This window comes from Mastacembelus armatus, chromosome 13 (assembly GCF_900324485.2).
Source record: "Mastacembelus armatus chromosome 13, fMasArm1.2, whole genome shotgun sequence".
Taxonomy (NCBI): domain Eukaryota; kingdom Metazoa; phylum Chordata; class Actinopteri; order Synbranchiformes; family Mastacembelidae; genus Mastacembelus; species Mastacembelus armatus.
In genome coordinates, this window is record NC_046645.1 from 14,676,900 (window position 1) to 14,704,770 (window position 27,871).

General features: G+C 37.9%; 1 protein-coding gene and 1 long non-coding RNA gene across 6 annotated transcripts; one reads left to right on the forward strand and one right to left on the reverse strand.

The window, feature by feature from the left end:
* Nucleotides 1–211: 211 nt before the first annotated feature.
* On the forward strand, nucleotides 212–3,533 carry LOC113125721 (uncharacterized). Its single transcript, XR_003295172.2, has 3 exons — nucleotides 212–548; nucleotides 1,774–2,526; nucleotides 3,220–3,533. It is a non-coding gene; the product is annotated as an uncharacterized LOC113125721 (long non-coding RNA).
* Nucleotides 3,534–4,363: 830 nt separating this feature from the next.
* pou2af2 (POU class 2 homeobox associating factor 2) lies at nucleotides 4,364–24,056 on the reverse strand. 5 transcript variants are annotated; one of them, XM_026293140.1, is made up of 7 exons: nucleotides 23,930–24,056; nucleotides 22,069–22,145; nucleotides 19,555–19,648; nucleotides 13,716–13,816; nucleotides 8,415–8,454; nucleotides 7,939–8,243; nucleotides 4,364–6,039 (listed from the first exon to the last, which is right to left on the reverse strand). In XM_026293140.1, exons 2-7 carry the CDS (start codon nucleotides 22,111–22,113, stop codon nucleotides 5,620–5,622), a joined length of 1,005 nt encoding a protein of 334 aa, XP_026148925.1. In that variant the 5' UTR covers nucleotides 22,114–22,145; nucleotides 23,930–24,056; the 3' UTR covers nucleotides 4,364–5,619. The 5 variants fall into 5 exon arrangements, with proteins under 5 accessions (XP_026148925.1, XP_026148906.1, XP_026148915.1 ...); XM_026293121.1 differs by having other exon boundaries at nucleotides 8,376–8,454; XM_026293130.1 differs by having other exon boundaries at nucleotides 8,376–8,454; nucleotides 22,069–22,139; nucleotides 23,930–24,013.
* Nucleotides 24,057–27,871: the final 3,815 nt, after the last annotated feature.

The window sequence follows — 27,871 nt, forward strand, 5'->3', positions numbered from 1 at the left end:
TTTACTAAACAGCCTGCGCTGGACAATAGCAGATAATGACTCCTTCTTCTCTCCACCCAACACAGCTCCGCACCCCCTCCTCTTCTCCCCCTCAAGCCCACAACATGTTCTTCAATCAAATACACGAAATACATGTTTTTAAGTTTCAGGCATTATTGATTATTGATTTTCATTCAGTTGCATTCTCTGCACAAAGTGACTATATCAATATATTGTCTTATATACTGTTTATCTAAATAGCTTTAAGGTAGAAAACTTTAGTAACACATGTAATATAAACACAAAAGTGCATGGACTATGTGCAGTGCTTGGTCCTAATAATCGGTGCGTAAAGGCGCATTGGCAGCGCTGAGCTTCCAGGTATTTTTTGACCGCCTGCCTCGACCTTAGAGCTCCAGGTAAGGGCTCCATCTTTACTGTAACTCCCGGCTCGGCGTTTCCTATTACTCCGTAAGCAGACACTTTCAATGCAACTTGCAAGCGTTTCGCGCTCTCGAGCCACGACGCCCAGACCAGGAACTAAGGAAAACGGCACAAAACGCGCTACCGTAAGTATATATTTGTGATCGTAAACACGGATATAAAGGCGTAAATGTAGAAATCCAAGCATGGGTCGATCTAGACGACGATATACCTGTAGGATCGTTTGGTAAAGTTAAATAAAGTCGTCGGGCGAGGCGATAAAAGCACAAAGAGACGTTAATAGTGTAAAAAGAGATCAGTGACTAAAACGTAAAATATTTGTTAGTAAACGCGTTGGAGTTGTTGATCTAAGCTCCAGATATTTACAGTGGTCGATTCCAAAGTAAAGTTTGTATCGTTAACGCAGCTAAAACCAGTCAACTCTTTACGCATGTGAGCGCTGAGTTATCTGTCCGGTGATTTAATGAAATGTTCAGTTTGGGTTTCACTTTGATGAAATTATTGTCCTATAAAAATGCCGACAGCTGCTGTTTATAATTCAAACCTACAGTCTACTCCAACCCTTTGTTACTTTATTCAAATCACCCCTAGCCCAACATGGGCTATGTGACAATGAAACACTACGGCGTAGCGAATAATTAGCCGTATTTTCCCTATAGGCGAAGCTTGATTAAGGAACCCAGAAAGAACGCCTCGCATAGGTGCACGTAAATTAGGCCCAAAGGCGTAATTTAAAGCATTCAGGAGTGGTGAACCGTTTGGAAAAGGCGATTTGATAAGAGATTAAGCCTCGACTGCAAAACATCATCTGATAAATATTCATACAGTTAAATGCTACTTCATGATTTGTCTTAAATGTGGCAAATAGTGGCCCAAAATCACACAGCAGACACATCCCACTCTAACACGGTTACTCACAACGTCCTGTTACGCACAAGCAGCTAAGGCAGAAAGACTAGTTACTGAAATTTTAGTTTCAGTAACTAGTCTTTAACAAAAAAAAAAAAAAAACTCAGTACAGATCATGCACTTGTGACGGCTCGTATTAATAAGAATAAACTGTCATAAGAATTAACCATGAAATCCATTCATAAAAGTCGGTAAAGCTCTACAGGAGTGTTTGAATGCAAACAAACGACTCGGAACCACCCATCAGCAAGGAAGCTGATAGAATTAAACTACAATAATGTATTACTCTAAGTTTAATTTTGGGCTTGCTATAGAATATTTGGCTTCGTGGTGAAATGAACATCTGTAGGAACACTTACTGTACAAGTTACATTGATGTGCTTTTAATTTTGCCACTAAATATTTCTTTTTTTTTTTCTTCTTCTCTTTTCTGTCTAACAGGACAAATTGCTACAAAAAGATTTCAAGCTGAAAATCCGATATAATACTCACCAGACATGTTGGCAGAGATGAAGGGAGGCTCGCTGGAGAACACCTGTGGGACTCCACAACGTCCTTTTTTGCCTCAGCAAAATGGCTAAGAACGAAATTTGTGCAAAAGTCACCAAAAATCTCAACACAAATGTCTCAGAGTAGAGTCAGAGCATACAACAATATTGTAATATACCTGGGAACATATTAGTTTGAGATTTTCACCCTCCATGCCTACTATTTAAAACCCCTAGAACTCAATGATTTGACAATGATTTGATTGCGCGTTACTTTCAATTTGAATATTCAGAGGCAACGGAGTTATATCGATTTTTCAATAAAAATCACTATGCATGGACATTGTATAAGCCCCACTTTAATGTAATATATTAACATTTTTCAATTTGACCAAAATAAACCACATTTTTATGAATTTTATCCTCCTTTTGCAATATCAGAGCATCACACCCCCTCATTAAGCACTGCAGAACTGGATGCTTCATGTGCGCAACCTTTAACGCCGCAATTCCCCAAATATCTACCATCACATGTTTATTGGGGCCACTTTGCCTTAGAACAGTGTGTTCAACCATATTTTTATGCTTTATTTGAGAGAAATAACACATAATAGTGTGAAAGAAGTGGGCGTGGCAAAGGGCAGCAGCCATCTTTGGCATCGCAGGCCTCTGACAAGTGCTCTGTGAGCACTGCTGAAGACTGCAGGTAAAATACTCCGCAGCTTTTAGTGTTTATAAATGTATCTATTATATTTTATTAATTATGAATAAGAAACAATAACTTTAATGTGGTGAATTTTTTTTTCCCAACAAAAATCTACAGTTTGGCAAAATCCATCTGAATATAGACTATCTTCTTTATTCAGCACTGAGTCACATCATAGACATTTACCAGAGACGATTAAAACTTAAATGTATTAATGTATTAATAACCTACAGAAGCTTTAGCAGCTCTTCCTGTGCATCAGTCAGGGCCTAAATCTATTCACATCAGAGTATAAAGTGCTGCAACAAGCTTTTAGTTGTCTGTAGAATGGGAATCATATATAAGTTCAAGAAATATTAGAAATTACAACAAATATAGTGTTATATAGTGTTAATGTGTCATTTTCAGACAGCTGTTAACATTAGGAGCAATTTAGTCTCTCACACTGGTCAGATGTTATTAGTTAGACTTAATGACATCACTATAATTGTTGCAGTTGTCGCAACTATTATAATTATTATTAATACATCTATTTATTCATTATTAGTTTATTAGCTGCAGTCAGACCAGCAGGAGTAGTGGTAGTATTCCTACTAAGTTAAGAAAATGTAAGATCATGACCAGTATCACATGTTTGTGTGTCAGAGAGTTCTCAGACAGTTTTCACAAAGTTTCCTCTTCACTACATTACAGCCGTCAACACTTCTTCATCCCTGTCCTCTGGTCTCCATCACATCCATGTTTTATCTCCTGGCTCTTGCAGCTCAGCGGCTCCTCGCCTCCTGCTGCTGCAGCAGTGCTGGGCCCCCATCTAGTGGTCAAACACCAGCACCTCATCTCCTCGTTGCTCTGCAAATCAGCTTTTCAATCCAACCCAAACAGGATTAACTGAATAATGTCAAAGTCTCTTGTGATGTTTCCAACAACCTTTATTCCTCACCAACAAATACAATTCCACAAATTCTGAAAATGCAAAGTTTGCGAGTGCAATAAATGAATGTGCATCAGTTTGGCTGAGTTTGCTTTAAAAGCTTGATGAAAGTAGTTGGTGCTACATTATTTTGACCCCAATATTTAGCATTTATAAACAGTATCTTTATTTTGTATAGTTTCGACACTGCATAGATATGAGAATATTTATCTTTGTTAATGTTTTTGTTAAGGATTGTAACAAAACTGATGTATAAACAGTTGTTTGCATTGCATCACTGGGTGGATGTGAAACAACTTTATACAAATAAAGTGACAAGACTGAAATAATCATCTTTGGGCCACAGAAACAAAGAGAAACTGTCAGCAGTCACCTCGAGACTCTTTCTCTAAAATCTAAAAATCAGGTTAGAAATCTAATCATGGACTCAGACTTGAATTTTAACAGCCACATTAAATCAATAACATTGTCAGCATTTTACCATCTCGAAAAAATTGCCAGAATCAAAGGGATCATGTCTAAATCAGACTTGGAGAGACTCATCCATGCATTTATCTCTAGCAGGTTAGATTACTATAACGGCCTGTTCACGGGGCTCTCAAAAAGAGCTGTAAGGCAGCTGCAGTACATTCAGAACGCTGCTGCTCGGGTCCTGACTAGAACCAGGAAGTACAACCACGTTACTCCTGTTCTCAGATCGCTGCACTGGCTTCCTGTCGCTCAGAGAATAGACTTTAAAACAGCACTGCTTGTGTATAAGTCTCTTCATGACTCAGCACCACAGTACATCTCTGACATGTTGGTGCCATATGAACCATCTCGAACTCTGAGAACATCAGGGACAGGCCTTCTGCACTCATTCTCTTTTAATTTGATTTATTTACTATTTGCTGTTTCCTGTTTTGATTTTTGCCTATGTATTTTTAACCTGTCTTTTATTTCTGTAAAGCACTTTGAATTACTCTGTGCATGAACTGTGCTACATAAATAAACTTGCCTTGTTGAATGTTTGATACTATAGTATATCATTTTAATCTTTTTATCTTTTTTTTAGCTTCAAATACATATATCATTTTTTAATTTCTATTTGAATGGTTTGTACCTCTGTACATAGAATATTAATTGTAGCACACTTAAAAATTCAATGTGTAAATAAACTGTTAGAAATTCACTTGTTAGAATAAATTTGAAGTTAGCAATAATAAATAATGTTCACATTCAAAGGACTTTTTTATTTGCTACAAGTTATAGGGTGTTTGTAATAGTGTCTTTATGTGTATTGCGTTTTGAATTCAACAATTGGTTAATGCATAATTGCATTATCAGCATTGGATCCAATGGAAATCAAAATTGTCATTGTATCATATGGGAAAACTGAATAAGTGTTCTAAATGTATTTTTCAGGCTATCAGTTTCTTCGCTTTTTCCACTTAAATTATATCCACATATGTGGTTCTGAAATAAATTATATCTAACAGTTTTCTTCTCAGTGAGTCATTTTATTTATTTCATACTGGATATTTTAACCATTTCTTTAGCTAGTTTTCTAGTTTTTACAAATTTTCTAGCAAGCATGTTGTCTCATAATGTTTCACTGGACTCCCCTGTCCTGTGCATTTGGTCTGCCATAGTTGATATAATAAATATACTAAAGATCAGTCTCACAGCAGTCTGATTTCACAATTTCTACAGATAGATTCTACACACAAATATGTGGGAGTATAGATTTTACAAAATCATAATTTCTACTACTCCACAACCTTGCCCCATACCTAATGGTAAAGATAGAAGGATCCTCTGTGGTGCAAGAACCATGGACCACAAATTCATCACCATCCTATTTTATGAACTTTACTATATGATTGTTTTATTTATTTTTTCAGGTTTAAGGCTTATGATTACTTATGCTTTTCTGAACAAGTGCATACTTTTCACTCCCTTTTCATACAAATCAAAGAAAAAAGACACACTTTTTACACATTATAGAATTTCCCATGAGACCAGGCTGTGATATGGGCATCTTGGTCTTTGGAAACGCATTGAAAATTGTCCTCTTAACAAATCATCTTCCATTGAATCTTCTCTGTACTGTCGAGTGTTTGTTGAGTTTGTTGTTTCACTGTCTGTGAAACCTACAACTTCCTCTAAACTCTATCATCCAGTCAGTAGGCCCTCCTGATCTCATAGGAGGACCAGGGGCTTACCCCATCCTCTTTAGCCCATGAAGCGTGGGCGTCGCCATTTGGCGCAAGGCTGCTGTGGCCGTTGGCCTCCTCTGTCACCATCTTGGATACCAGGTCGCTGACGGGGCTGCTCATATAGGGTGGACAGGGGAAGGAGGAAGAAGGCACAGGATAGGAGCTGCTGGTGGTGAGAGAGTGGTAATGGGAGTCCTCCAGGGAGTGCAGGGTGTAGGGCTGGTTGCTGGAGGAGCCCCTGCTAGGGGCACGATACTGAGAGGGACTACCCGGGGCTTCTGGGCTGGGCATGGAGGGCGGGACGCTGATGGAGGGCAGGCTGTCCGGACAGAGGGCCTCCACCTGGGATATGGGCTCTGGAACTGACTGCTCCCAGGAGTCTCTCTGAAGCAGGAAGAGAAGAGAGGACAGGATGAATCGTTCATTCATTTATTTCCTCTTCTGACTAACGGAAACATTAGCTATCAGATACTGACATAATGGCAGCTTCAGATCAGAACAGGAGGTCTTTTGTAATGATGTGATGCAATTTATATTGTCTGAGACATCACACAACTATGTTCCCCAGAATGTCCAGAAAGAAGAAAAGTGAAGGGCAGCTGATTTTAAAAGCTAGTTTCACCCAAATAAACACAAATTACAATGCAGTGATACTAAGTTAATATTTGTTTTGTTTGCATAGATTTTAAGATATACATTTAAAAAAAAAAACAACAACAACAAAAACAGAATTATACTCATGTCCATATTTCACCACAGCGGAAATGTAACTCCAGCAACTCATTACTGGACCTCTCTCAAATTGAAGGTAACTCATGAGAAACATTTAAGGTGCATCTAAACAGTAACAATAATGCATCAAGATATACAATAGACATACAAGAGCCAAAAACAGAGCTGAAAGTGAGTAAGTATGAAATCAGGAGTACCACTTCACATGAATGCCACTGTTAATCCATTCAATCAGCACTGTAACTAAGACATAACTTGCTAACAAGCTGAATATCAGCCTAAAAGACAACAACAACTGTAACAGGAAATATCGTTAAGATGCACATTGCAACCTGGACCTGTTACTCATTCAGTGGGAGCACACTAGTGTGTGTGTGTGTGTAATGTACAAGAACCAGCACTGCCAAGTTTAATAAAGTTCATTGCACAGTTGGACTAGAAAAATAAAATACTCTGGAGTCTTCATCTGAGAGAAAGATGAGAATATAACAACGACTTTCGAAACAGCGTTTCTGTTGGGTCACATTTTTTCAAACCCTAGTTTAAAGGTGCTAACAACATATTGAATGTGTAAAACAGTACCAAAGCCAAACAAAGAGACTGCCATAGCGCCTGTCCATGATCGCCCACCTTTTCAGCTCAAACTGGTAACAATAGGTTTCTAGTTTCCATATCTTAGTTTCACTTTTCATACTAACACAACACCCTGTTTTGGCAGGATGGCCATGAATATACATAGATAACAAATCAACATAGCAGCTAGACAACTGAGCTGCAGTCCAGTGGTTTGTATTTCAGAAGTCAACTGGAAGTACTCTGTGAGCTCCATTGTGCTTCTCCACAAGCTAGTATGGTTAAAACCCTCAGGGCCCTTCCCAGCATGCACTGGGTTTAAAGAAGAGGTTCATAATATTTCAAGTCTCTCTAACAATAGTTGGGTTCCTGTATAAACACTGAAACTGGTTTTCCTCCTGTTCATGCTGCTCATGAAGAGAGCCCTACCTGAGGCACTTTCAGTGGGAAAACAAAATCCACAGTCTTTGTTTTGTGCAAAGATTTTTTGTGAAGCTAATACAGGGCTTTAGTCTCTGTTAAGACTATTCCCAGTGTCTTTAGCATGAAATTCATTCTTTGTGTGGACAGTGAACTTGTGTTATGCTGCAGTTACACAAAGACGGAACTTGTACTGAGATTTCATTTGACCGGCTCAAGCCTCATCATACTGGTAAAGTCTGGAACAGAATCAGGACAGTTTACTATGGGCCGAAAATAAAAGAAGAGGTACATTAAAAGGAAGGTATACTATTGACTACAAAACAAATAAAGTATGTCATCAAAAATCTATTATAGTTTCATAGAAAAAGTTTGTTTTTCTCCCAAATCTATCATTTATTTTTATAAATCTACACTATATGATATCAAAGTTAACATTTCAAATCAAAAACTGGAATTACCCTTTAAGTAAATTCCTGTCAATCATGCATGTGACTCTCCACCCATTCAATCACCTTTGCCATAAAGATAAATAGAGATGCTAATCCTGAAACCTACCAGAAACAAATGCGAGGACTCTCCGCTGAAGGAAGGCAGCAGGGATGAGAGGGCTGACGAGGACAGGAAGGACCCTCCAGAGCTGGAGAAGGCAGTGGCGCTGCGGTAATCACCGAAGGTCTCTGGGTAGTAGCTGTCAATGAGGGAGGAGTAGCTGGTCATGGTGGATGCCTCACAGCCCAGAGGTTTACCACTGAGGGTGGAGGAATAGACGTCAGGGGAGAACTGCTTGGTGGATGAACAGAAGTCTGAATCGGAGATGAAGGGACGCCTCATGCCATAGTAGCTGGGCAGCATATGAGACCCTGCAGGGAACAGCATAGCCTCATCATGACACTGCTCACTGGCATCAACCGCGAACCTCACATTCTTCAAATGTTAATGGGGGTCCTCCAGGTATTAAATATAGTAATAGTGCTGACTGAGAACATACTAACAGCTGTATCCTGCATGCAGTGAAGAGTGCAGAGTCTCACCTGGCATCTGCACAAATGAAGGCGGAGTGGTCGAGCCTCCCTATGAGAGAGAATAAGAGATAAGAAAAAGCAATCAGTCATTTTAATCGTGTGTAGATTTTGGAGAAAATATCAGAAGAAATTACAGGAAAGTCATTGTTTTTTTCTTACATGCCACTCTGTGTTGACTGTTCACATTGTAGCTAGTTTATATATATATATATATATATATATATATATACAGTATGTCAATACGGATACCCACCATTCATATTATGACAAGTAAAAATGCAGTTTCAGATATCCACGAGTGTATTGTCTGTTAATGGGTTGAAACTAAATTTAGGTTTTGTAAAACTGGATAGCAGATGTGTGAAATGGGTGTTTTTCCTATCAAGACTTTCAAGATTTCCAGGATGGCAAGTCAAGTCATTTGTCCTGGGAAGAATGACGCTGTGGATATATAACATGTTCTTTTGGACTAGGGAGAACTGAATTATGGGTATCTGAAATAGGAATTAGTTTTAATTTAGTTTTGACCAGTAACATCAGTTGTATATATCATGAAATGCAATTTTGTGAGTACAGTATCACATTCTAATTTTTAATTACCAACTAGTGAGAAATGATGAATTATTTCATTTTTGGATACCTAAAATGTACATGCAGACAGGAGTGTGGTTCCAAAAAAAATGCCTGAGAAAAGTGTCCAACAACCTAACCATCTGTTTATGAATCCATGTAACCATGACAACCAAGGTCCTGTAACCTTAAAGAATAAGTTTTAACATAAACCACGATCCTTTCCCAGAGTAGTTTCTGTTCCTGAATCTAATGAAATCATGAAATTTCCAAATCACAACTGCGCGTTTTCAATTCTTACCATGACCACAAATGTCTTATAAGTGTGTTGCTGGAAAAATCCCATGCCACACACAGGTAAAGGATATTTTGGAACAAGGATTTCCAACATGAAATAAAGATGAACACCTATAAAACTCTCATTATGAAAATAATAATAATGAACATTTTATATGACTGAGTTGTGTTTCAAGCTCTTAAATTATTCCAATAATATTGTTTCATTGATTTATTTTACACATTTTTGTCATATGCCTATTTATTTAATATTTAGTATTGAAAACTTTGGGAAAATTTAAACAAATCCAATTTGCGCTATTATACATACATATCCTACATATGCCCTACATTTGGCCACAGAGCATGGATACAGCACGCATAATTAGACAAACTGTAGATATGTAAATTCACCTGTTGCCTTCATATTTCCATATACCCAACTGCTACTCATGTTGTATTAAATTTATATGCATTAGACTAAGTACTTTTGCATTCAGATGGTCAAATTAGAAGACAGGCTGTCCTTCAGGATGAATTATCTGATAAATTTGTGAAAATATTCACAAATTGCTGCACCCTATTATATTTTGGGCTTCTTATAGAACCAATTTTGTTTTTTTTCTCTGAAAAATTGACAAAATAGTGGACCCTGTGTTTATGGGATGGCTCACTTTTCACAAAATCTTCAGTTATGAATAATATTAGTATTAAATGTATTATATTAAATAATATTAGTATGAGTATTAAACAAATATGATACAAGAATACTTAATAATTGAATGACTTTTGAAATCTGAACCACAAAATCAATCAGCATGAGAGAATTATAGAAATTAACATATGGTCTGATGAAGAGCATTATTGTACAAGAAACAACAAATGTAGTTTATAAAAATGTGTTGACAGTAAGAAGTTTATCCACTGCAACTAAATTATCACACAGGGGTTCCCAGCCTAAGGGGCATGACCCACACAGGGTCACAAGATTTAGCTAAGGAGTCAAAAGAAAATCAACATGACAGACAAGCAGAAACTGTGCTATGTGTACTGAACATATTTAAGTCATTCACGATTCTAAAACATCCATGCATCGATTATCTATACCTATCTATCCACTCTTTACTTGTACCTGCTTATTCCTAATTAGGGTCACGGGGATCTGAAAGGTAGGGGTACACCCTGGACAGGTCACCAGTCCATCACATTGAGACCAACAACCTCATACACTCACACACTCACACTCACTCCTATGGGCAATTTAGAGTCACCAATCAACCTGACATACATGTTTTTGGACTGTGGGAGGAAACCAGAGTACCCGGAGTAAACCCACACAAGCACAGGGAGAACATACAAACTCCACACAGGAAGGTCCCTGACGGGTTGTGAACCAGGGCCCTTCTTGCTGTGAGGCAAAAGTGTTAACTGCCAATCCACCGTGCTGCTACATTCAAATAAAATAAACAACCCATATTATCTATTATGTAACCTACATTAATATATTTAGACATGATGAATACATTAGATATGTTTTTTTCACAAGACAAAGTATAAGATTACTCTGCTGAAGACTGGTTTTATTCTGAGTGTATATCATGTGTACTGCATATGTTATTCTTCTTTGTCTATATAGCAAAGGTAGATGCAGATTTGTGAAGAGTCAGAGGGAGCAGAGTACACAGAGATGCAGCACACAGGGTTTGACAGGACAGGCTTGTTTACATACTGCTAACATGAAAGAGTTGATATTAAAGCCGAGTTGGCTGGAAGGCAAGCAAATTTTGAGGGCAGAATTTGAATGTGATTTGCCAGAGCCAAGACTTCCTCATGTGGCCCAGGTACGGCTCAGTGCATATCTGAAGGCTGCATATGGAAATCAGCTCGCTCAAGCTCAGACAGTCAGACAGGGTACATATGCATGTGTGTGTTTGTGCTGGAGGCCTGGGGTGCTGGGGTAATAATGATGGATTTATTTTACTTTGTTTCATTCTAATATTTTATCTATGTTATAGGTTATTACAGGAACACATGCCCATATATATTGAAGAATATTTCTACATTACATGTATTGTTCTTTCTTGATCTCTTGCTTTAAAGGTAGTTCCTTTACTTACTCTACTTAGCATGTCCTTAATGTTTCAGGACTTTATTTTAAAATGAGCCACATTTTTTGCAGGTATTACATTATTTGTTATTTTATCTGTATCCATATAAATTTCATTCAGATTCAGAATTGTGAGTTGTTGCTGTTTACTCAGACTTTCACCAAAGGAAAAAAAAAATCATAAAATTGTCCCAAACTGTCCTAAAACTACATCACACACTTTCTTCTCTCATTGTCCTAGATCATTTATGTAATAGCAACAAGTTTGGGCAGTCCACCTCAATGGAACTGTTCTCTGAAAAGAAAACCTGATGAAATCAAATGATGTAAGATCTTTATATATTTACTGTGTCTCTCCATGTTCCGACATGTGGAGACTCACTCTGCGGTCACTGTTTGCTCTTCTCTCCTAATGGCCTTTTATTCTCACTGATAAAAGAGCAGCATTACAGTAACGAACATAAAGATGTGGGTGGCTTTAGCTGTTGTGTGTCTTTTTGTCTATTGTGTGTGCATCATTAGATCTTCAATGCATCATTTATAAACACACAAGTAAACCTCCTTGTATTGAAAAGATATTGCATGCAGCCCAATGGAGTGGAAGAACAGCCTGAATGTACACTATGTGCCAAATCGATTAGACTTGTTATATACAATATGGAAACAGTTTATTATAAAAAATGAAAGTTGTCCATTTCTCATTTCAAGCCAAATGTCATTGTTGTTGCTTTTAACAGTTAGCATTTCATACTTTTGTCTGTTTATTATTATAACAGTGACTTTAGTTTTACCCAAACCATGATCTTTCCTTAAAGCTGACTTCTTTTAGTGCCTAAACCAAACAACAGAGACCTAAAAAAAAAAGCTGTTCAGGACTGTTTCCATGAAATGTTCTTGTTGGAATGGTCGTCCTGATATGATGACCAAACTGTGTCCATAATGATGAAGAACCATGTATGCCTGCTGCCATTATTTCAGTATGCACATTTAAACTGGATGAAGAATTTTGAGGACTTTCATTCTTAAAGAGGCTGTTGCAGCCATTTTCAAAAGTAACACACACAGAAGTCAGTTGCTGTAGCTGTTGGGTACTCAGTTACCCACGGCAGAGAAACTTGTGTCCTCTCCGACCAACTGATGCTTCCACATGTAGTACATCTCTGAACAGTGGCATCATGTTCAAAAGAAAACAGGGTTACAGCATTTTGGCTTTTTGCACCATTCATGCCACTATTTAAAAAAGTTTGCAAACTATTTTGTAATGTACTATATGAATATTGTTATACAGAATTATTTAAGATTTCAAAGAAGTTCTTCCTCCATTGAATATGGGTTCAAATGAAACTAAAACCTTTCCCCAGCACAAGGGTTACAATAACTACTGTTGTTTTGCTGTCCTCTAACTCAGAACTCTTCAGCCTACTGGTTGTCATCTCTTTGCTACATGCACTGAAGCTCTACATAAAACCCTGAGCTGAAGAGTCAGGATGAGCATCGTGTTACAGAAGCATCATTGGTCTTTGTTGCATCTGATGTATTTTCTCTTCAGTCTTTCACAAAATCCCATCATTACCTGGGTCGTTTGTGGCCTGAATATCTATAGAGTGGACATGCCAACACTGAACAGAAAACAAACAGTTCAGTACTGTCCTGTAAAAGTCTATTGACAGGCGGTTTGTGGAAATTGAAAAGCCAGTCTTGCTTGTGCATGCAGACGTCTAAAGTAGTCTAAATTCCCTGACTGCATGTGTGTGTGTGCTAGCGTCTGTTTTTGAAACAACAATAGAAGGTTTGTCTGCAGCCCATACACAGCAGAGGACAATGTTGGCTGGCAGGTGTGCGAGGCTCAAACTTTGCATAGGCACCCTCCTGCACGGTCTTTTTTTCTGTCTCTGTGCTACATGTCCACCTCAGTCCTCCCAGCCTGCCTCCACCTCCACCTCCACCTCCACCTCCACTTTCAGGGAGTTTTTGGGAGATCGTGGCCACAGCCACGATCAATGCAGCATTGTGTCTGCATTCTTTTGTGAGGTAAGGATGGAACTTGGCGCTTTGTGCCTCTGTACATACACATCATGCTTAGTTATTTACAGATAGGCTTTGCGTACTATCTAGGGCAGTGGAGACAGAAGGGGGGGGGGGGTACAGGTGGTCAATCATTTATCAGCCATGGATTGTTAGTGCACAAAATAAGCCAAAATGTAAACAAGGAGAAGAGGTTTTTAAAAGACAACTACTTAATTGTGCGTCCAACAGAATGTCAACTGTGGTTGCCTTGTGTGGTTGGAGAGAAAAATGAAGTGGGAAGAGACAAGACAGGGACAAAAGCAGAGCAGTTTAGAGTAGAGTCTGCTTACACTGTATCTGGGCCCATTTGTCTGTCTGGATCGCTTCTCTGCCAGCAGGTCTTTGACCGTATGCTTGACTCGAACACCTTGGTACACTCTCTTAGAATATTCTGGACACAGCAGAAGGACAGTTCGTGAATACACATTTGGAGGAATATCTGCTACAAATTCAGAAACAGTTCGACTTGTTGCACAACTTCATACAAATTTTCATCGATCCCCACAAATGTGTGTTCATTTGAATGTTTCACAGTTTTATGCATATAGGCGAATGACGCTCTGGGATTGCTGTGTAAATGTCATGGAAATTGCCTTTGGTTTGGTCAATGCAAATGGACAGCTAAAAAGAGCCAATTTACTACAAACACTTGAAACCTCACAGTGAAGGACATGAGGTTGTGATGGTTTAAGAAACAACATATAAATTAGTAACATCTAAATGGTGAAAATTCTGCATGCATACATCATTTTGGATATAAAATTGGTTTTCTCAAATCTCAAATGTGTGCTGGTGTGATTTTGGGGACATTCCTGGGAGGCAGCACCATAAACTCAATGAAAATGCAAACTTTATTATGCAAACAGATGCAAAAAACTTTATGTAAAAGACCCCAGCTTTTTGAACGTATCTTTTAGATAAGCCCCAACCTTTCTCCGTGGAGTGAGATTCTTAAAAATATTAGATGTTGTTATAATTAGATCAAATTCAAAAATAATTTTGAGCATTTTTGCTTTGATCAAAAAGTTACAAAAATGTATTTTCTAAACTCTGATTCCATATTCAAACATATGTTATGAATGAATATATTAGCATAAAAGTGCTTGATGTTATGTAGCAAGTTTTCAAATGTAACAGATTAATGTAATCTGAGTACTTCCTGTATATTTCTTGTACCAAAACATAAAACACATCAGCAAAGGAAACTACTAATAGGAGCAGATGTCATTAATTAATAGCCAAAATACAAATTAAATTGTCACACACATTAAAGGGCACCTACTGAATTTCTTCCCAAAATTTACTTTTGCCGCAAACATTCTGTCAAACATTATTTACAATACAATTGTAATAATAGTAATACAATAGTAAAGACAGTAGGAGTAGTTGTTAGTCTGTACATAAATGAATGTGCCTTACCTGTGTCCATGATGCTGTTGAGCAGTCTGACACACACACACACACACACACACAAACACATACACACAGACACTCACAGGCCTCTCTGTTGTCCCTCTGCTCTATTTGCTTACAGAAGTTAAATCCCAGAGCGCAGCACCATACTGAGTGCTGTGGCGTGCCACGATGGGAGCTTTAACCACAATGTCAGGAGGGCAGGGACACATGGAACATGCCACCTCACACTGCAGTCATGAGGAGGCAGCTTTTCAAAATGACCTTTATCTATTTGCTTAAATGCAAATGTTTGGTATGGACGTTTTTTGGACTATTTGCATGTACAGTCAAGATTAGGGATTGGAAGCATTAGGAGCATGGAAGAGGGACTGGGAAGCTGCATGTCATTCCTCCCAGACACCCACTCATCATCCAAAGTTAAAAGGATATATTGTTTCCAGTTTTTGATTTGTAGCTGCAGGAGTCTTCTTGCTGCTGGTTTGTGGTAGAGAGTGTGTTTTTGTTTCAGTTTGAGCTGCGGTATGTTTGGAGTAAAGAAAACCTACAGCAATAAAAGTACATAAGCAAAGCAAAGCATCTTCTTGTGTCTGTAAGCTGAGGTTTGGCATCTCAGGTCAGACTGCTGATAAATGACTTTAATTGTCTTTTCTAAAAATTATTACAAACACATCTGAGGCATTGTTTGCATAAAAGAAAATTATTGTGCAGTTTTCTACTCAAATCGACATGCTTAACTTTGTATAAAACAAATGAGTCATCTCAACCTTGTTTTCAAAGGAGAGGGAAGAATAGCTGGGGGCATGCTTCGCTAAAATAGATGTGCCTAAGGATTAAAACAAAGCTCCTGTCGGACTTTTTAATTGTTTCCTGGGCAAACCTCAGAGAGCTCAGCCTTCTGATTCAGACTCCTCTGTTTTGTTCAAGTCAGTAAAAATTTACATCAGCTTCACATACCAAATGATGGCAACATTATACACATCGACAAACACTATTTCATAACGACACTGAAACCGGTGGGATAAACTATTAAATAAGAATATTAAAGTGTCACAATTAATGCTTGCTTGGCTTTGCATGTACAGACCCAAGCAGGCATAAAGTCATACAGCAACACCAAGCTGTAGTCAACAAGTCAACAAATTACACGCACTGAACATATTTAGCTTTTTATCTCTTCCACAAATCAATACAAATGATGTTGGCATGTGATGAAACAGCAGCAGTTCACAGGAATAGCAAGTTGTGAGACAGTACTGTTCTGTACTTTCAATAAATACACTTTATACACAATTCAGAGCATTTGAAACTAAAATATATATATATATATATATATATATATATATTTTTTTAATACAATACTAAAAATCATGTTTTGTGGTAGATTAATCCTGCAAACTCATGGGTTAATAGTCATGAACAAACTTCAACACCAAGCTTAGGTTTTTGGTATTTTACCAAGTGACTACAACTGAAGAGTTGAAACATTTGAAAGCCTTTTATTTTTCTGACAAAAGAGTCAGAGTTCAGTACACCGTGTAAAAGAAGTTGGGCATATGAACCAGACAGAGATGCTCGACATGTTAAAGTGTTTTTAACTGACCATGAATTTAGTGCCTCCAAATGGTCAGCTGAGGTTTTACCATAGAGAAAATACTGCAGGCACTCAGCATGCAGACTCTTGTCTTGCACGTCTCACTAACTGGAAAGAACCAGGGCAATAAAACAATACTGGTTCAATCCAATTCAATTAAGAAATTTAAAGCCCGAACCTCTGACTATGCAAAATCAAATCTATCATAGCTCTGTATTTACAGAGTATTTACAGTGTTTAGCTGGCAAAAGTATTTGCTGTCACTCCCTTGACTGAGTAGATGCTTTAATTTATTCTAGTTGGCTGATGTGTAACAATGTTTGCAGTGGTTCCACTGTGCAGTAGCTGCAGCCTAATCTTGTTGCACGTTATAAACGAAAAGCAATCAGGTTGAGTGATGTAAAGGAGAACTCAAACAAATGTAGGTCTACACATGAAATGCATATCTGAGAAAAGTAATCTTTTGTGTTTCCACATTGGAGATGTGTGAAGTGTGACAATGTCCTCCAGTACTGACACTTGTGGCAGTGCTAGTTTGGTCCAAAGACAACAAGTGTAAAATTGAAATAAATCTCCGGTGTGGAGCTTATTGGACGTTTGAGGCAAGAGGTTCCAGGCTACAGTAGCACACTAGCATCACAACAAGCCCAGATCTCCTCCTGTCAGCAGTCAAATTGGATGTGGATGATGGATAATGTAGACTCCAGGTACTGATGAAGAAGGTGAAATAAAAGAGATCAGAGAATCTCTCTGTCTATGCTACATCAATTTTGGAATCTTTTTTTAACTGTCCATTGACACTGTGACAATGTTATTACACAGCAGTGTTATATCTGTGGAAAGTTTCCAGAAAGCCTACAGGGAGTATCAGCAGCTCAGTGTGATATTCCTATACAGAACAGCTTTGCACCAACCTAAAGAATGTCCCAATATGTGCCTGTAGACATATATCCTTTCTTTGCAATTTAGTAAGGCCAGCACCTCAGTAAGCTCTGTAACAGTGGTGCTTTGGGCTAAATGTTAACATGTTCACATTGATCAATTTCTGCCTTACTAAAGTGAAAATTTAAAAACATTACATTTGCCTGCAGGGATGTACGAGCAAGCTCAGTGTTTTACCTGATTCCGGGTGGAGCCAGCTCCTATCAATCAAAAGATCCCTGAAGTGGTTAGACTGGACTGAAGAGACTAATTATAAGCAAGTTGTAAAACTTTTCATACTGAAGCAATTAGTCAATAAATGATTATTCAGAAATAAAATTCATCAACAACAGATGAGGTAATGAGTCAATAACTTAAGTGACTTATCTAGTCAAAAAGCCAACTATGAGCTAATTATCCATTGTAGTGTCTCGGTTCTGTAGGGACTAATGCTGCTGAGCATCATCAGTCATTTTATCCGTGATGTTTCTGAGGCATAATGTGAAAAAGCAACATGTATAAACACACTGTGGCACCATGAGGCTTTCAAATTTTGATAAACTGGAATATCTTGCTGTTAAATGCCATAACTATGTTATGGTTTAAGATTCGGTTTCTCATGTTAAGCAAACTTTACCTCTCTCTCTGCATCTACCACTGCATTTCTGCCAGCAAAGGCTACTTTGTCTAAAAAATTATAGGCATTATAATAAAAAGTTTAAAATGTCCAGAAACAGTGCACTTGTGTTGGTTATTGACTTGTCCAAAGGGCCCATATAGTGACACATGAGCAAAGACAAAGTGCCACTATTAATATATGATTTCAATTTTAGTTCTAATTTAAAAATTTGTGTTTAGTCACAAAATTCCAGATAAAACTATAAATGGGTTTTTTTTTTTTTATTGCACAAAAAACGGGTTGTGTTAAATGGAGGCATACAGAGTCATTTGCATTCCAAATAATCTATTTTGCATTATCCACATTTACATTTGTGTTCCAATTATTGTTTTTTTAAATTTGGAACTCTAGAACATGTAAATTCACTGCTGATATTAATTTATACCCTTTACTACCTAAAATTAAACCTAGTAAAATATTGTGTCTCTTTGTACCACATTAGCATGTTTTAGTATTTCTCCATGCTTTTTTCATGTGCACACAGTCAAACATGGTGGTTGTGTAATAAAACAATTTCTAAACAGGAGATAAATCACTATTTACCAAATGAATTTTCCTGGAAAAAGCAAGGGGAGGAACTGGACTTTGTTTACCTGATCAGAGCGCATTTAAAAATATATAGACATGAGAAAACATCAGGGCAGTCAAATTATTGCAGTCCCATCATGTAGATTGGCAAAATGAGACACTGTACAGATCAGCTAGCTCTGTACAGATCAGCTAGCTCTTTTCCTTCCTCTTCCATCCCAGACGTCCGTTGCAGAGGTGAGCTATACATCTCTGCTATCTCTGAGTCATTAACTGATAAAAACTCCACACAGGAGTCAGCGCATATCACATCAACTCATGACAAAAGTACAGGGAGCCTCAGTACTGCTGTTGACCAGGAAGTTGGCTCTCAATGGATTTGACACAGCTTTATATCTCCTGCATGGACAGAATACTGTAATAGGTTCATGGAACCCAAGACCTTCTGGCTATGAGGCCACAGTGCTAACCACTCAGCCACCGTACTGTCAAAGGAAACGAATATAATTTATAACTTATGTTAATGACCTTGTACAGATCTGTTTCCACTTTAGCATTATAGGGTCTTCATTGATTGTTCTCAGAAAAGCTAAATAGAAATAACTGAATTGATTGTAATTAAAATTCTGTAAAATGTCACCGATGACCCCTTTTAATGTCAACGATAATATGTTATGTGTTGCGACATGGTCTGAGCCCACCCAAACCCTGCGCACCTCCCTGACTTTATCACCACTGTTTACATCACAAGCCTGACAGGGTGGGTGGGTTTACACATGCATTTAAATACAATAAGCCTTTAAAGTAAATATAAGCTCATATTCATTATAAGATTTAAGAAGTAAAATCTTAGCAGTTCCTTGGTTGTTTTTTTTTTTTTTTTGGCCTGGTTCATTTCTCCCATTATTATGTTACAATGTTTGTTATGTCTTAGGTGTAAAGGTAAAATGATGATCAATGGTTTAAAAAAAAAGAAAAGGAATAAGGTTCTTACTAGAGTAGTTTCTTGTGTATCCATTAACCAAATGTGTGTATTTGTTAGCTGATCTCCAGTGGAATCTTCTAGTCATGCCAGCTGACTTTATCCACTAGAGGGCAGTAAGAGACAAGTGAAGACAAAAAGAGTCTGACAATGACACTGCAGTGACAGGTGAACAGATGGACTGTCAATATTCTAATATGTAACAATTAGACAGTGTTCAAAAATGAAATAACAGAATTGTCTGAGAAATGACTTTTAGACATGCATGAGTATATACATTAACCACACACAATAGATCAGACAGCCCTTAGAAAGCAACTGACAAGCAGCTAGATACAGTAGGAGGGGCAGAAGTACAGTTTCTCTCATGTCTCTGTCATCCGGGCTTGTTCAAACAGCTTTTGTTTATCATGCTACACTGCTGAGTCATGATTTATCACAGGCTTGGTCTGATCCCACATCTCCTCTGCTGCTATTAGTCTCCACTGTCAAAAAAGAACAGACTGTGCTCAGTTCAGGCTGATATATCAGCCTGAGTCTTCTACTGGAAACTGGATTTCAGCCAGTGGCTGTCTACTCATACAACTGCTCTTAATATTGCTGTTGCTGCTACTATACCACCACCACTACTACTACTGCTTCTAATACTACAATCATCACTAATGTTACTACTCACTTTATTACTCATAACAACACTGATAACGATCATAACACTGTCTAATGGTGGTTTTAGGGGGTAATGATGTTGGAAAGTAATAAAGTACATTTACTGAAGTCTAATGTTAATGTGATGATCTAATACTAGAGGGGAATATTGTCCTTTTCCGCCAATTGTTTGACAGTTTTGGTCATTTGTGCTTTGAAGATATTTTCAGATATTTTGTTTTCCATACAGTACTCTGGTTGACTCCATTCTCATGTCTGAGCCAACTTTTGACGAGACCAGTAAAAACAAAACCTGACCAGATGGGGTCTGTCAGTTTAATGTTTGTCTGTGTGGAGTCTGTGATCAGAAACGTTAAGCCAAACTAGAAATATCAGGATAGCCACATTTCATAACAAAAGCAGCAGAACCTTGGACACTTTAGAACATCAATTTGGAGGTTCGATGTCTTAAAATCCCAAACAGTTATTTTCTCTGTCACCATCAGCAATAACACCCTTCTTATCATAGGACATGGTCCTGGAGCGCTGAGTGGAATTTTCCAAAGGACGGAATATTCTGTCTCGGACAGAGGAGGAAGTTGTATTGGAGCGGATTCCTGTGCGTATCATGCACATATAGGGATTATTCTCATAAAACTAAAGCCCAGCTTGTAAAGCTTTGGTATGTCTCTGAGTCTTGGCCACTCTCTTGTTCTTGGAAATTGTAGTGCTTTGTCACACATGGGAGAAATACTTTAAATTCTTCAAAGAGTCTGGAATATGTATTTTGCTGAGTGGGGTAATATAAATGTTTATTCAAGCCCTGCCTCACAGATATTCACTTTGGCACAAAGGAGTATAACTCCTACACCAATCAACTTCTTTTCCATCTCAGTCATTTGGGGAGATGGTGAAAAGCTGCATCGTATTCCACCTCTGCATTATTTATCTAAACCCATCACTGTTACAATGGATACTTTCACCAAATATGGGGAAGCATATGAATCTTCCTAAAAATATTGGAGACAACTCAACAGACATGATTCAGCAAACCATTACAAGCTGAAATCAACTTTCACAATCAATAACCCATTTTATCACATTATATTAAAATGGAAATGGACTCATTAAACCAAATTCAATAAATACAGCTCTTATATTAGAGCAAGTGATATATTACACTATCCAGCTCTTGGGAAAGCACATGGAAACATATTAACATGAGGGGGAGTCTAATCCTTTTTTTTTTCAGACCTTTATAAACTGTCTTTAAGTGTTCAGGACTGAGAGGCACAGTGCACATTATTCAAGGAGTGGAGAATGAAGCAAGAGATGGAAATATGAAGTAAACTAGACCGTTGGAGAAACCCGCTGAGGTAATACTGACAATACTGATAATGCTTTCCAGTGTCATTGCATTTAAGGGGAATACTGATGAAGACATAAATCAGAGTGTGAAGGTAAATACTGGCCCTGTGATAAATTACTGTCTGTTTTTAGTTTTACTTCCTCCTTCCATGGAAGGAATCCTTTATAATGATGAGCTGTGTAGGAGTAGGCAGAGTAAATGCTCCACAGAAAAGGATTGGATTTTAAGGAAATCACTATAGAGAGGCAGCTACCTGAGGCAGTGAACACAGGTCCAGTGAGGCTGAAACTTCTGCTGTCCAAGTGCAGGTGCAACACGATACAAAAATAAATAAATAAAAATTTCATGCATCAAGAGGAAGCATCTGGAGCACAGCGGAAACTCTGTCATTTAGTCTAATATGTCTACTATGTTCAATATCGTCAGTCTAAATGCCTGAAGCCTAGTCCTTCTTACCACAGAATCCACTGAAGGTGGTGAAGTCCAGTCCAACCTGCATTTGCCAAACTCACCTTTGTGTTGTTTGTCCACGTAGGGGTCAAAGTGTGGTGTCTCATCTTCAAGCCAAAAAGGCTACTTACACCTGCAACTGAACAAAATGTGTTTTTATTCACAGTTAACCACATTCTAACTCAGACAGACTCAGACAATTGTAACAGGTTAGGTTATCAGATGTGTTTTCTAATACTAAGGACTGGTTTTAGAGAGAGAGTGTGTGTTGAGGATGAAGACTAACTGGTTTGGCAAATGCACATTTGGTTAATCTTGATTCCCTATATGTCTGCATACTAATCACTGAGGACTTCTTTCATGGTGTAGATGGAGGCAGAAGACAATGTTAAATAGGACTGTGTTCAATTAAAGTGAGTAACGTTTTTGCCTAAATATGTGTAATTTGACTTAAACATGGTTTGATGTAGTGCTAGATTTAGCTAAGAAGACCTAGATGAATCACCTTTAAAGAAGATTAGAATTTCTCCAGTTCAAAGGCCTGACCTCAGTTACTTGTTGCATCTGATTTAAATGCTTGTTGGACCTGAATCCCCCTCAGAATATATATTATTATTTACGTTATTTTGTCCACCAGCAAAGTGCTTAGCTGTGACTTGCAACACTCTGGTCTTCTCATGAGAATTCCTGTGCCTACTGTAGATCACCAGGTCCTGATACCCCCAATTAGGCCTAATTTGGGGATTAACAGCAGAAGCAAATGTTTACATTCACCCCGTGGCTCCTCCTGTCTGGGTCGCTTTTTGCAGTACCGGCTATGCCCAGTTCACAAATTCAAGCTGCCATCAGTTCACAGCCTGGCCAACATGCTGTCTGGCCCAGAAGTTGACATGTGGTATGGCTAGACATCAGCAGACGATACTGGTTCAAGCAGAAATAATGGGTTTTAATTGAGTGTTATTGTACCGTGTGTTGGGACATCTTTTTGCAAGTGAAAACACACTTTAAATGAAACTGAAACTGAAAATGTAAGAACTGTAGGAATGTGTGTGAGGGTGAAAGTTTGTAGGTGCTGTGTTGCATACATAAGAAAGAGAGCAAGTGCAGGAGGGAGGCACAGAGAGGGAGAAAGTGCACAAAGCGGTGCTCTGACATACTATAAATATTGTCTTTTCACGGTCTGTGAATATGTACCTCTTTCTCACAGCTTCTGTGGCAAAATAGTTCTCACTACTTCAGTGTTTTTGAATGAAACAACTCACGACTTGGTGAAAGCCTTTGAAGTTCTGATCCACATGCTGTCCATAGTGCCATGAGGTCAGACAGTAGCATGAATACTGAGTTCATTAATCTGTCAGGCTACCCAGTGTTCAGTGTTAAAGTAGACATGGAAAACAAAGCCAACCCTGATCTGTAATCCAAAACTTGTTTCCACTCAGACTGTGGAAAAGAACTAAAGCACCACTCACGAAGTTTTACTAATGAGGTGATCACAATGACTGTGTTAGTTTGAAGTGCTCCATATCCATCTAAAGTCTTAAATGAATTGTTTTGTATGATTGTGTATATGATTTTCAAAGCATTCTAATGGTTTTGGACTTTGTTTTCCTTCACTCAATATCTTGATAGTCAGTCAGGGATCATCGTTCAAATTGTATACATATTGGCTTCAAAGCTGCATTAATCAATATTTTTATACAAACAATTGGTCAAACAATTATGTGTAATGGGAATAATGTCACTCATAGTGAAAAACCAACAGAGAATAATCACTCAACTCTGCATTTCTATATGGATCAATTCACATTTTTGATTTTTTTTTAAGACCTGCAACTTTAGTACAATGCTATCAGGACCTTCATTTGCAGGTGCAGCAGGCAGCTATTATAGTACAAAACGTTTGATAAAGGCAATGCACATTACCTCTGCAGCAGCAAACAGATGAAAGGTAACGTTAGTGACTAGATGGTGAACACAGAGGAGCATTTAGCAACGGCAGAGTCAGATATTTCCCTTAGTATTTCATGGAGAACTAAAATGAGAGTGAAATTTGGACTCATCAGTTGGACAAACACAGCTCCAGGGGGAATGTTAATGTGTCTTTGTATTTAATGATTGTGTAAATGAGTAATTGTTTGCTAAGATATTTGCTATGGCAACTAGATGAGATCAATTCAAAGTTGTTCCCAAGTGACCAAAAAAAAAAGAAAAAATAAAATCAGTTCATACAGCTTTAAGACAAATAAACATTCAACTTTCTTGGCTTTCACCCCTAATCTTCTGTGCTTGTTGATTTTTTTTTAAAATACCAGATGTTACAAACAGAAAAACATATTCAGTCATATACATATACCAATGCATGTTGCCCAGCTTTTAACCCTTTAAACTTCCATTTGAGAGGGCACTTTCTTGTTGAAAAAAAATCAAAGGGCCTATACTAAAATAACTTTAGGCGTGTGTTGTTTGTAATTGATTGCTGCTATTATTGCCTAATGTAAATGTAAATGTGCTTTTATTTTTAAAGAACTAATTTAATGTTGTATTGCTTTTATAGAGTCACATCTGTTTTATCCTTTATTCAATTGTCTAGATATGTTTACAGCTACTAATTTTGCTAAACTATATGACATCATACAAGAAGGTGTTGATTCCCCTCCTGTGTAATACCATCTACGTAAGTGCTGAAACACCTGAGGCAATACTAAAGCTAATAGTCTGTCAGAGCAGCTGGCCAGGACAGAAATCAAATATGGAAAGCAATGATATATGAAGTGAGGCCTGCAAGACTGAAAAAGAATATGTCCAAACCAAATTAATATACAGTGTGTGGTCCGTTTGTGAAGCCTTTTGCCATAGGTACCATGAGGCCTGATGTTGGATGAGTTGATTTCCAGATGTGTCCTCAGACCCTAACATTGTAACATAAAATGTCTGCTAAACTGGGGGCAGGCATTGGCTGCCCTCTTGATTGAAAGAGTTCAAGTGCTGATTCATTCTCAGCACAGCACTTCTCTTTTTACTGTAGCAGACATCATTAACCTTCTCCTTATTCATTTCTCTCGTGTGCAAGCTGGGGTGTTTGCTTTCCAGACAGAGCTCATGAATGAAAATATATAGGTCTATAAAGACTGTGCTTCATAACTTTTTGGCTGACAGAAGCAGGCCTGACAACTTCAATTCATTTAGACTGACATGAAGAATTTGAAAAATAAAAAACTGAATGTAAACGTTGCTTAAATCACTCCTTTATGTACTGTGCATGCCCGTGGGGCCCAGATATGTGACTTTGGTTTGCTCACCTGTGTGGATCTGCAAAGTTCTTCTCAACAGGTGCTTTTTAGTGTAAGTTGTGGTTGTTACAGTGAAAGCTGGTTTCTTAAATAACACAAGTGTGTGTTTGTACATGAAGGGGGTTATACTTGTTTGGTTACACATTGTGGGAACAAGTTGAAGGATTATGCCAAGGGAATGAGGATAGTTTTGAAAAATGAGGATATTAGGGCTGGTCCTTACACATCGAAAGGGTTGAGTGTTAATTCCTGGTTTTATAACTCAGGTTAGAGTTAGGTTTAGGTTAGGATTAAGGTAAAGGTTTTGGTTAGGCATTTACAGTAGTTATGTTAGTGAAGGTTAGGGGAAGGGGCTATCAAATGCATCATGTCAGTAAATGCCCTCACAAAGATAGTTGTGTGTGTGTGTGTGTGTGTGTGTGTGTGTGTAGCTGGGTGGAGCTGCTTAGCTCCTGAGCATTGAACAGTAAAAATCTAAAATGACTCCAAAGTCAACATTACTAAGGTTCATTTATCACTGTTATCTTTATGTAGAAAACAGAGTGTGGTCCATTTGACAGCTTTAAAGACTCTTTCATTAATTTTATTTATTTATTTATTTATACAACCTAAAAACCCCCAAAATATTTTTTTTCATGTGAAATTATAAGCCCTTTGACTCCTTAAACCCACTTGGGTCTGTCCCACTTAATATTAAAAATAGGCACACAAAAGTTCAGTCCTGGATTCTGGCTGTTTCAAAATTTAACCCTTTATCTCCTGTGAAATGCTTCTCCTTCAGCAACAGAATTTCGTTGATGAGAAAGTACATCACAGCACCATATTAGTACTACTGCTATTTTGGTGCTTTTTAATCTTAGTGGAACATTTTAAACATTTTTATTTCATGTTTTAAAAAGTGCTGTTCCTTTCAAGGATCTGTATGGTACCCCAAGGAGCCGAACTTGGACCCATCCTTTTTTCTTTACACATTCTTTATTGTGAGGACCATATACATAAATATGGCATCACTCCATAAAGTCATTACTGAACAAAGGCTATTTGTGAAGCTTGGTTGTTGGTGGACTTTCTTTGGTCTTTGACTCTTTTGGATCTGTTGACTCTTTTGGTTATTGTGACAGTTGCCTTGCTGTCCGCTGTAAACTGTTTTTCATTAATCTGGGTGTGCTAATTAATGCAGCCTTTAGATTTGATAAACAATGAATGGAGTTGTCAGATCCAGCTTCTTTCAGCTACAATTCATGGCTGCAGTTAAGGAGTTTTTCTTTTTTTTACTGCCTTTGAGGAAGTGACTTCATGCCTCTTTTTCATCCTGGCTTGATTACTACAATATTTTATTCATTGGAGCCAGTCAGTCTTCACTCTATCGTCTATAGCTTGTCCAAAACCCTTCTGCCAGTCTCTTGAGTGGCATATGTGACATTTAGTATTTAGACACATAGTAACATCTTTTCATTGGCTTGTGGTTTATTACAGGACTGATTTTAAATTGTATGTTACTAATTTAATGTTGCTAATAAAATACCCTTCGGTATTTTATGTCCTATATTGCTTTTTTTATGTTGCTTTGCACTTTGGGCAGCTACTGCTGATGTAAATTTCCTCATAAAGAAATTTACCTTATGTAACTTATTGGGAGTAGAGTCACAAAAAGGAGATTACACCCAAATCCACCCCAGATGGACATCACTGAATTACTGTGCAAAAGTATTCAATGGGAATTTTCTAAACTCCAAAAATACAAACTTCTCAGTTACAGGAGCGTCAGTAAATGTCTTCTACCACATTACTACCTTTCATCTAACGCTATTAAAATATGTACAGAAACTTAAAGCCATTGTTCAGGCTTAATTGAATTAAATAATATAAATCAAATAATGCTCAGTGACATTTAGATTGTTTGCACAAGGAGTTTATTAAAGGATATACTTAAGTGTCGTTCTGAAGCCATAAAATGGCTCTGCTATAATGGACTTACCTGAGCTGAGTGTTTAAACAGATCTCTTTATAAACGGGCTGTTTTTAATCCAAGGCCACTCCTGACGTCAGCACTTTTGGAGACGAACTTGCACGCATTCCTGAGATGAGGAGGGATCCAGACCCAGACTGAGCACCCCTCCTCCTTCCCCCTCTACTGCACTTTTCAGCCAGGCCATCACACAGAGCTCTCTGCAGACACACTGATTGATACTGTATATTGTTCTGCACAAACTTATAAGGATTTTTGACATGATGTATTTTCTGCAAAACAGCTATGACAAATCTTTTGATGGACAGCCAGTGCAGACTGACCTGTGTAAATTTACCACAGGAGGAAAAGTTTATTATTTATGAGATGCATCTGCTGACACAGACACCCAGGTACAAACATGGTTAAATCTTAGACCATGTGCACAATGATTTACACTATTTACTCTGCAGAAAACTTTCAACTAATTCTGATTCATATTACATAAAACATTTGCACATTGCCAATATAAAATACCTGTCTTGGTAAAATAGGACCTTTTCCCACAGCAAAGGCTGTGTAATTAGATTTTATTATTTAGGGCTTTTTTTGCTTACAGAGAGGCAG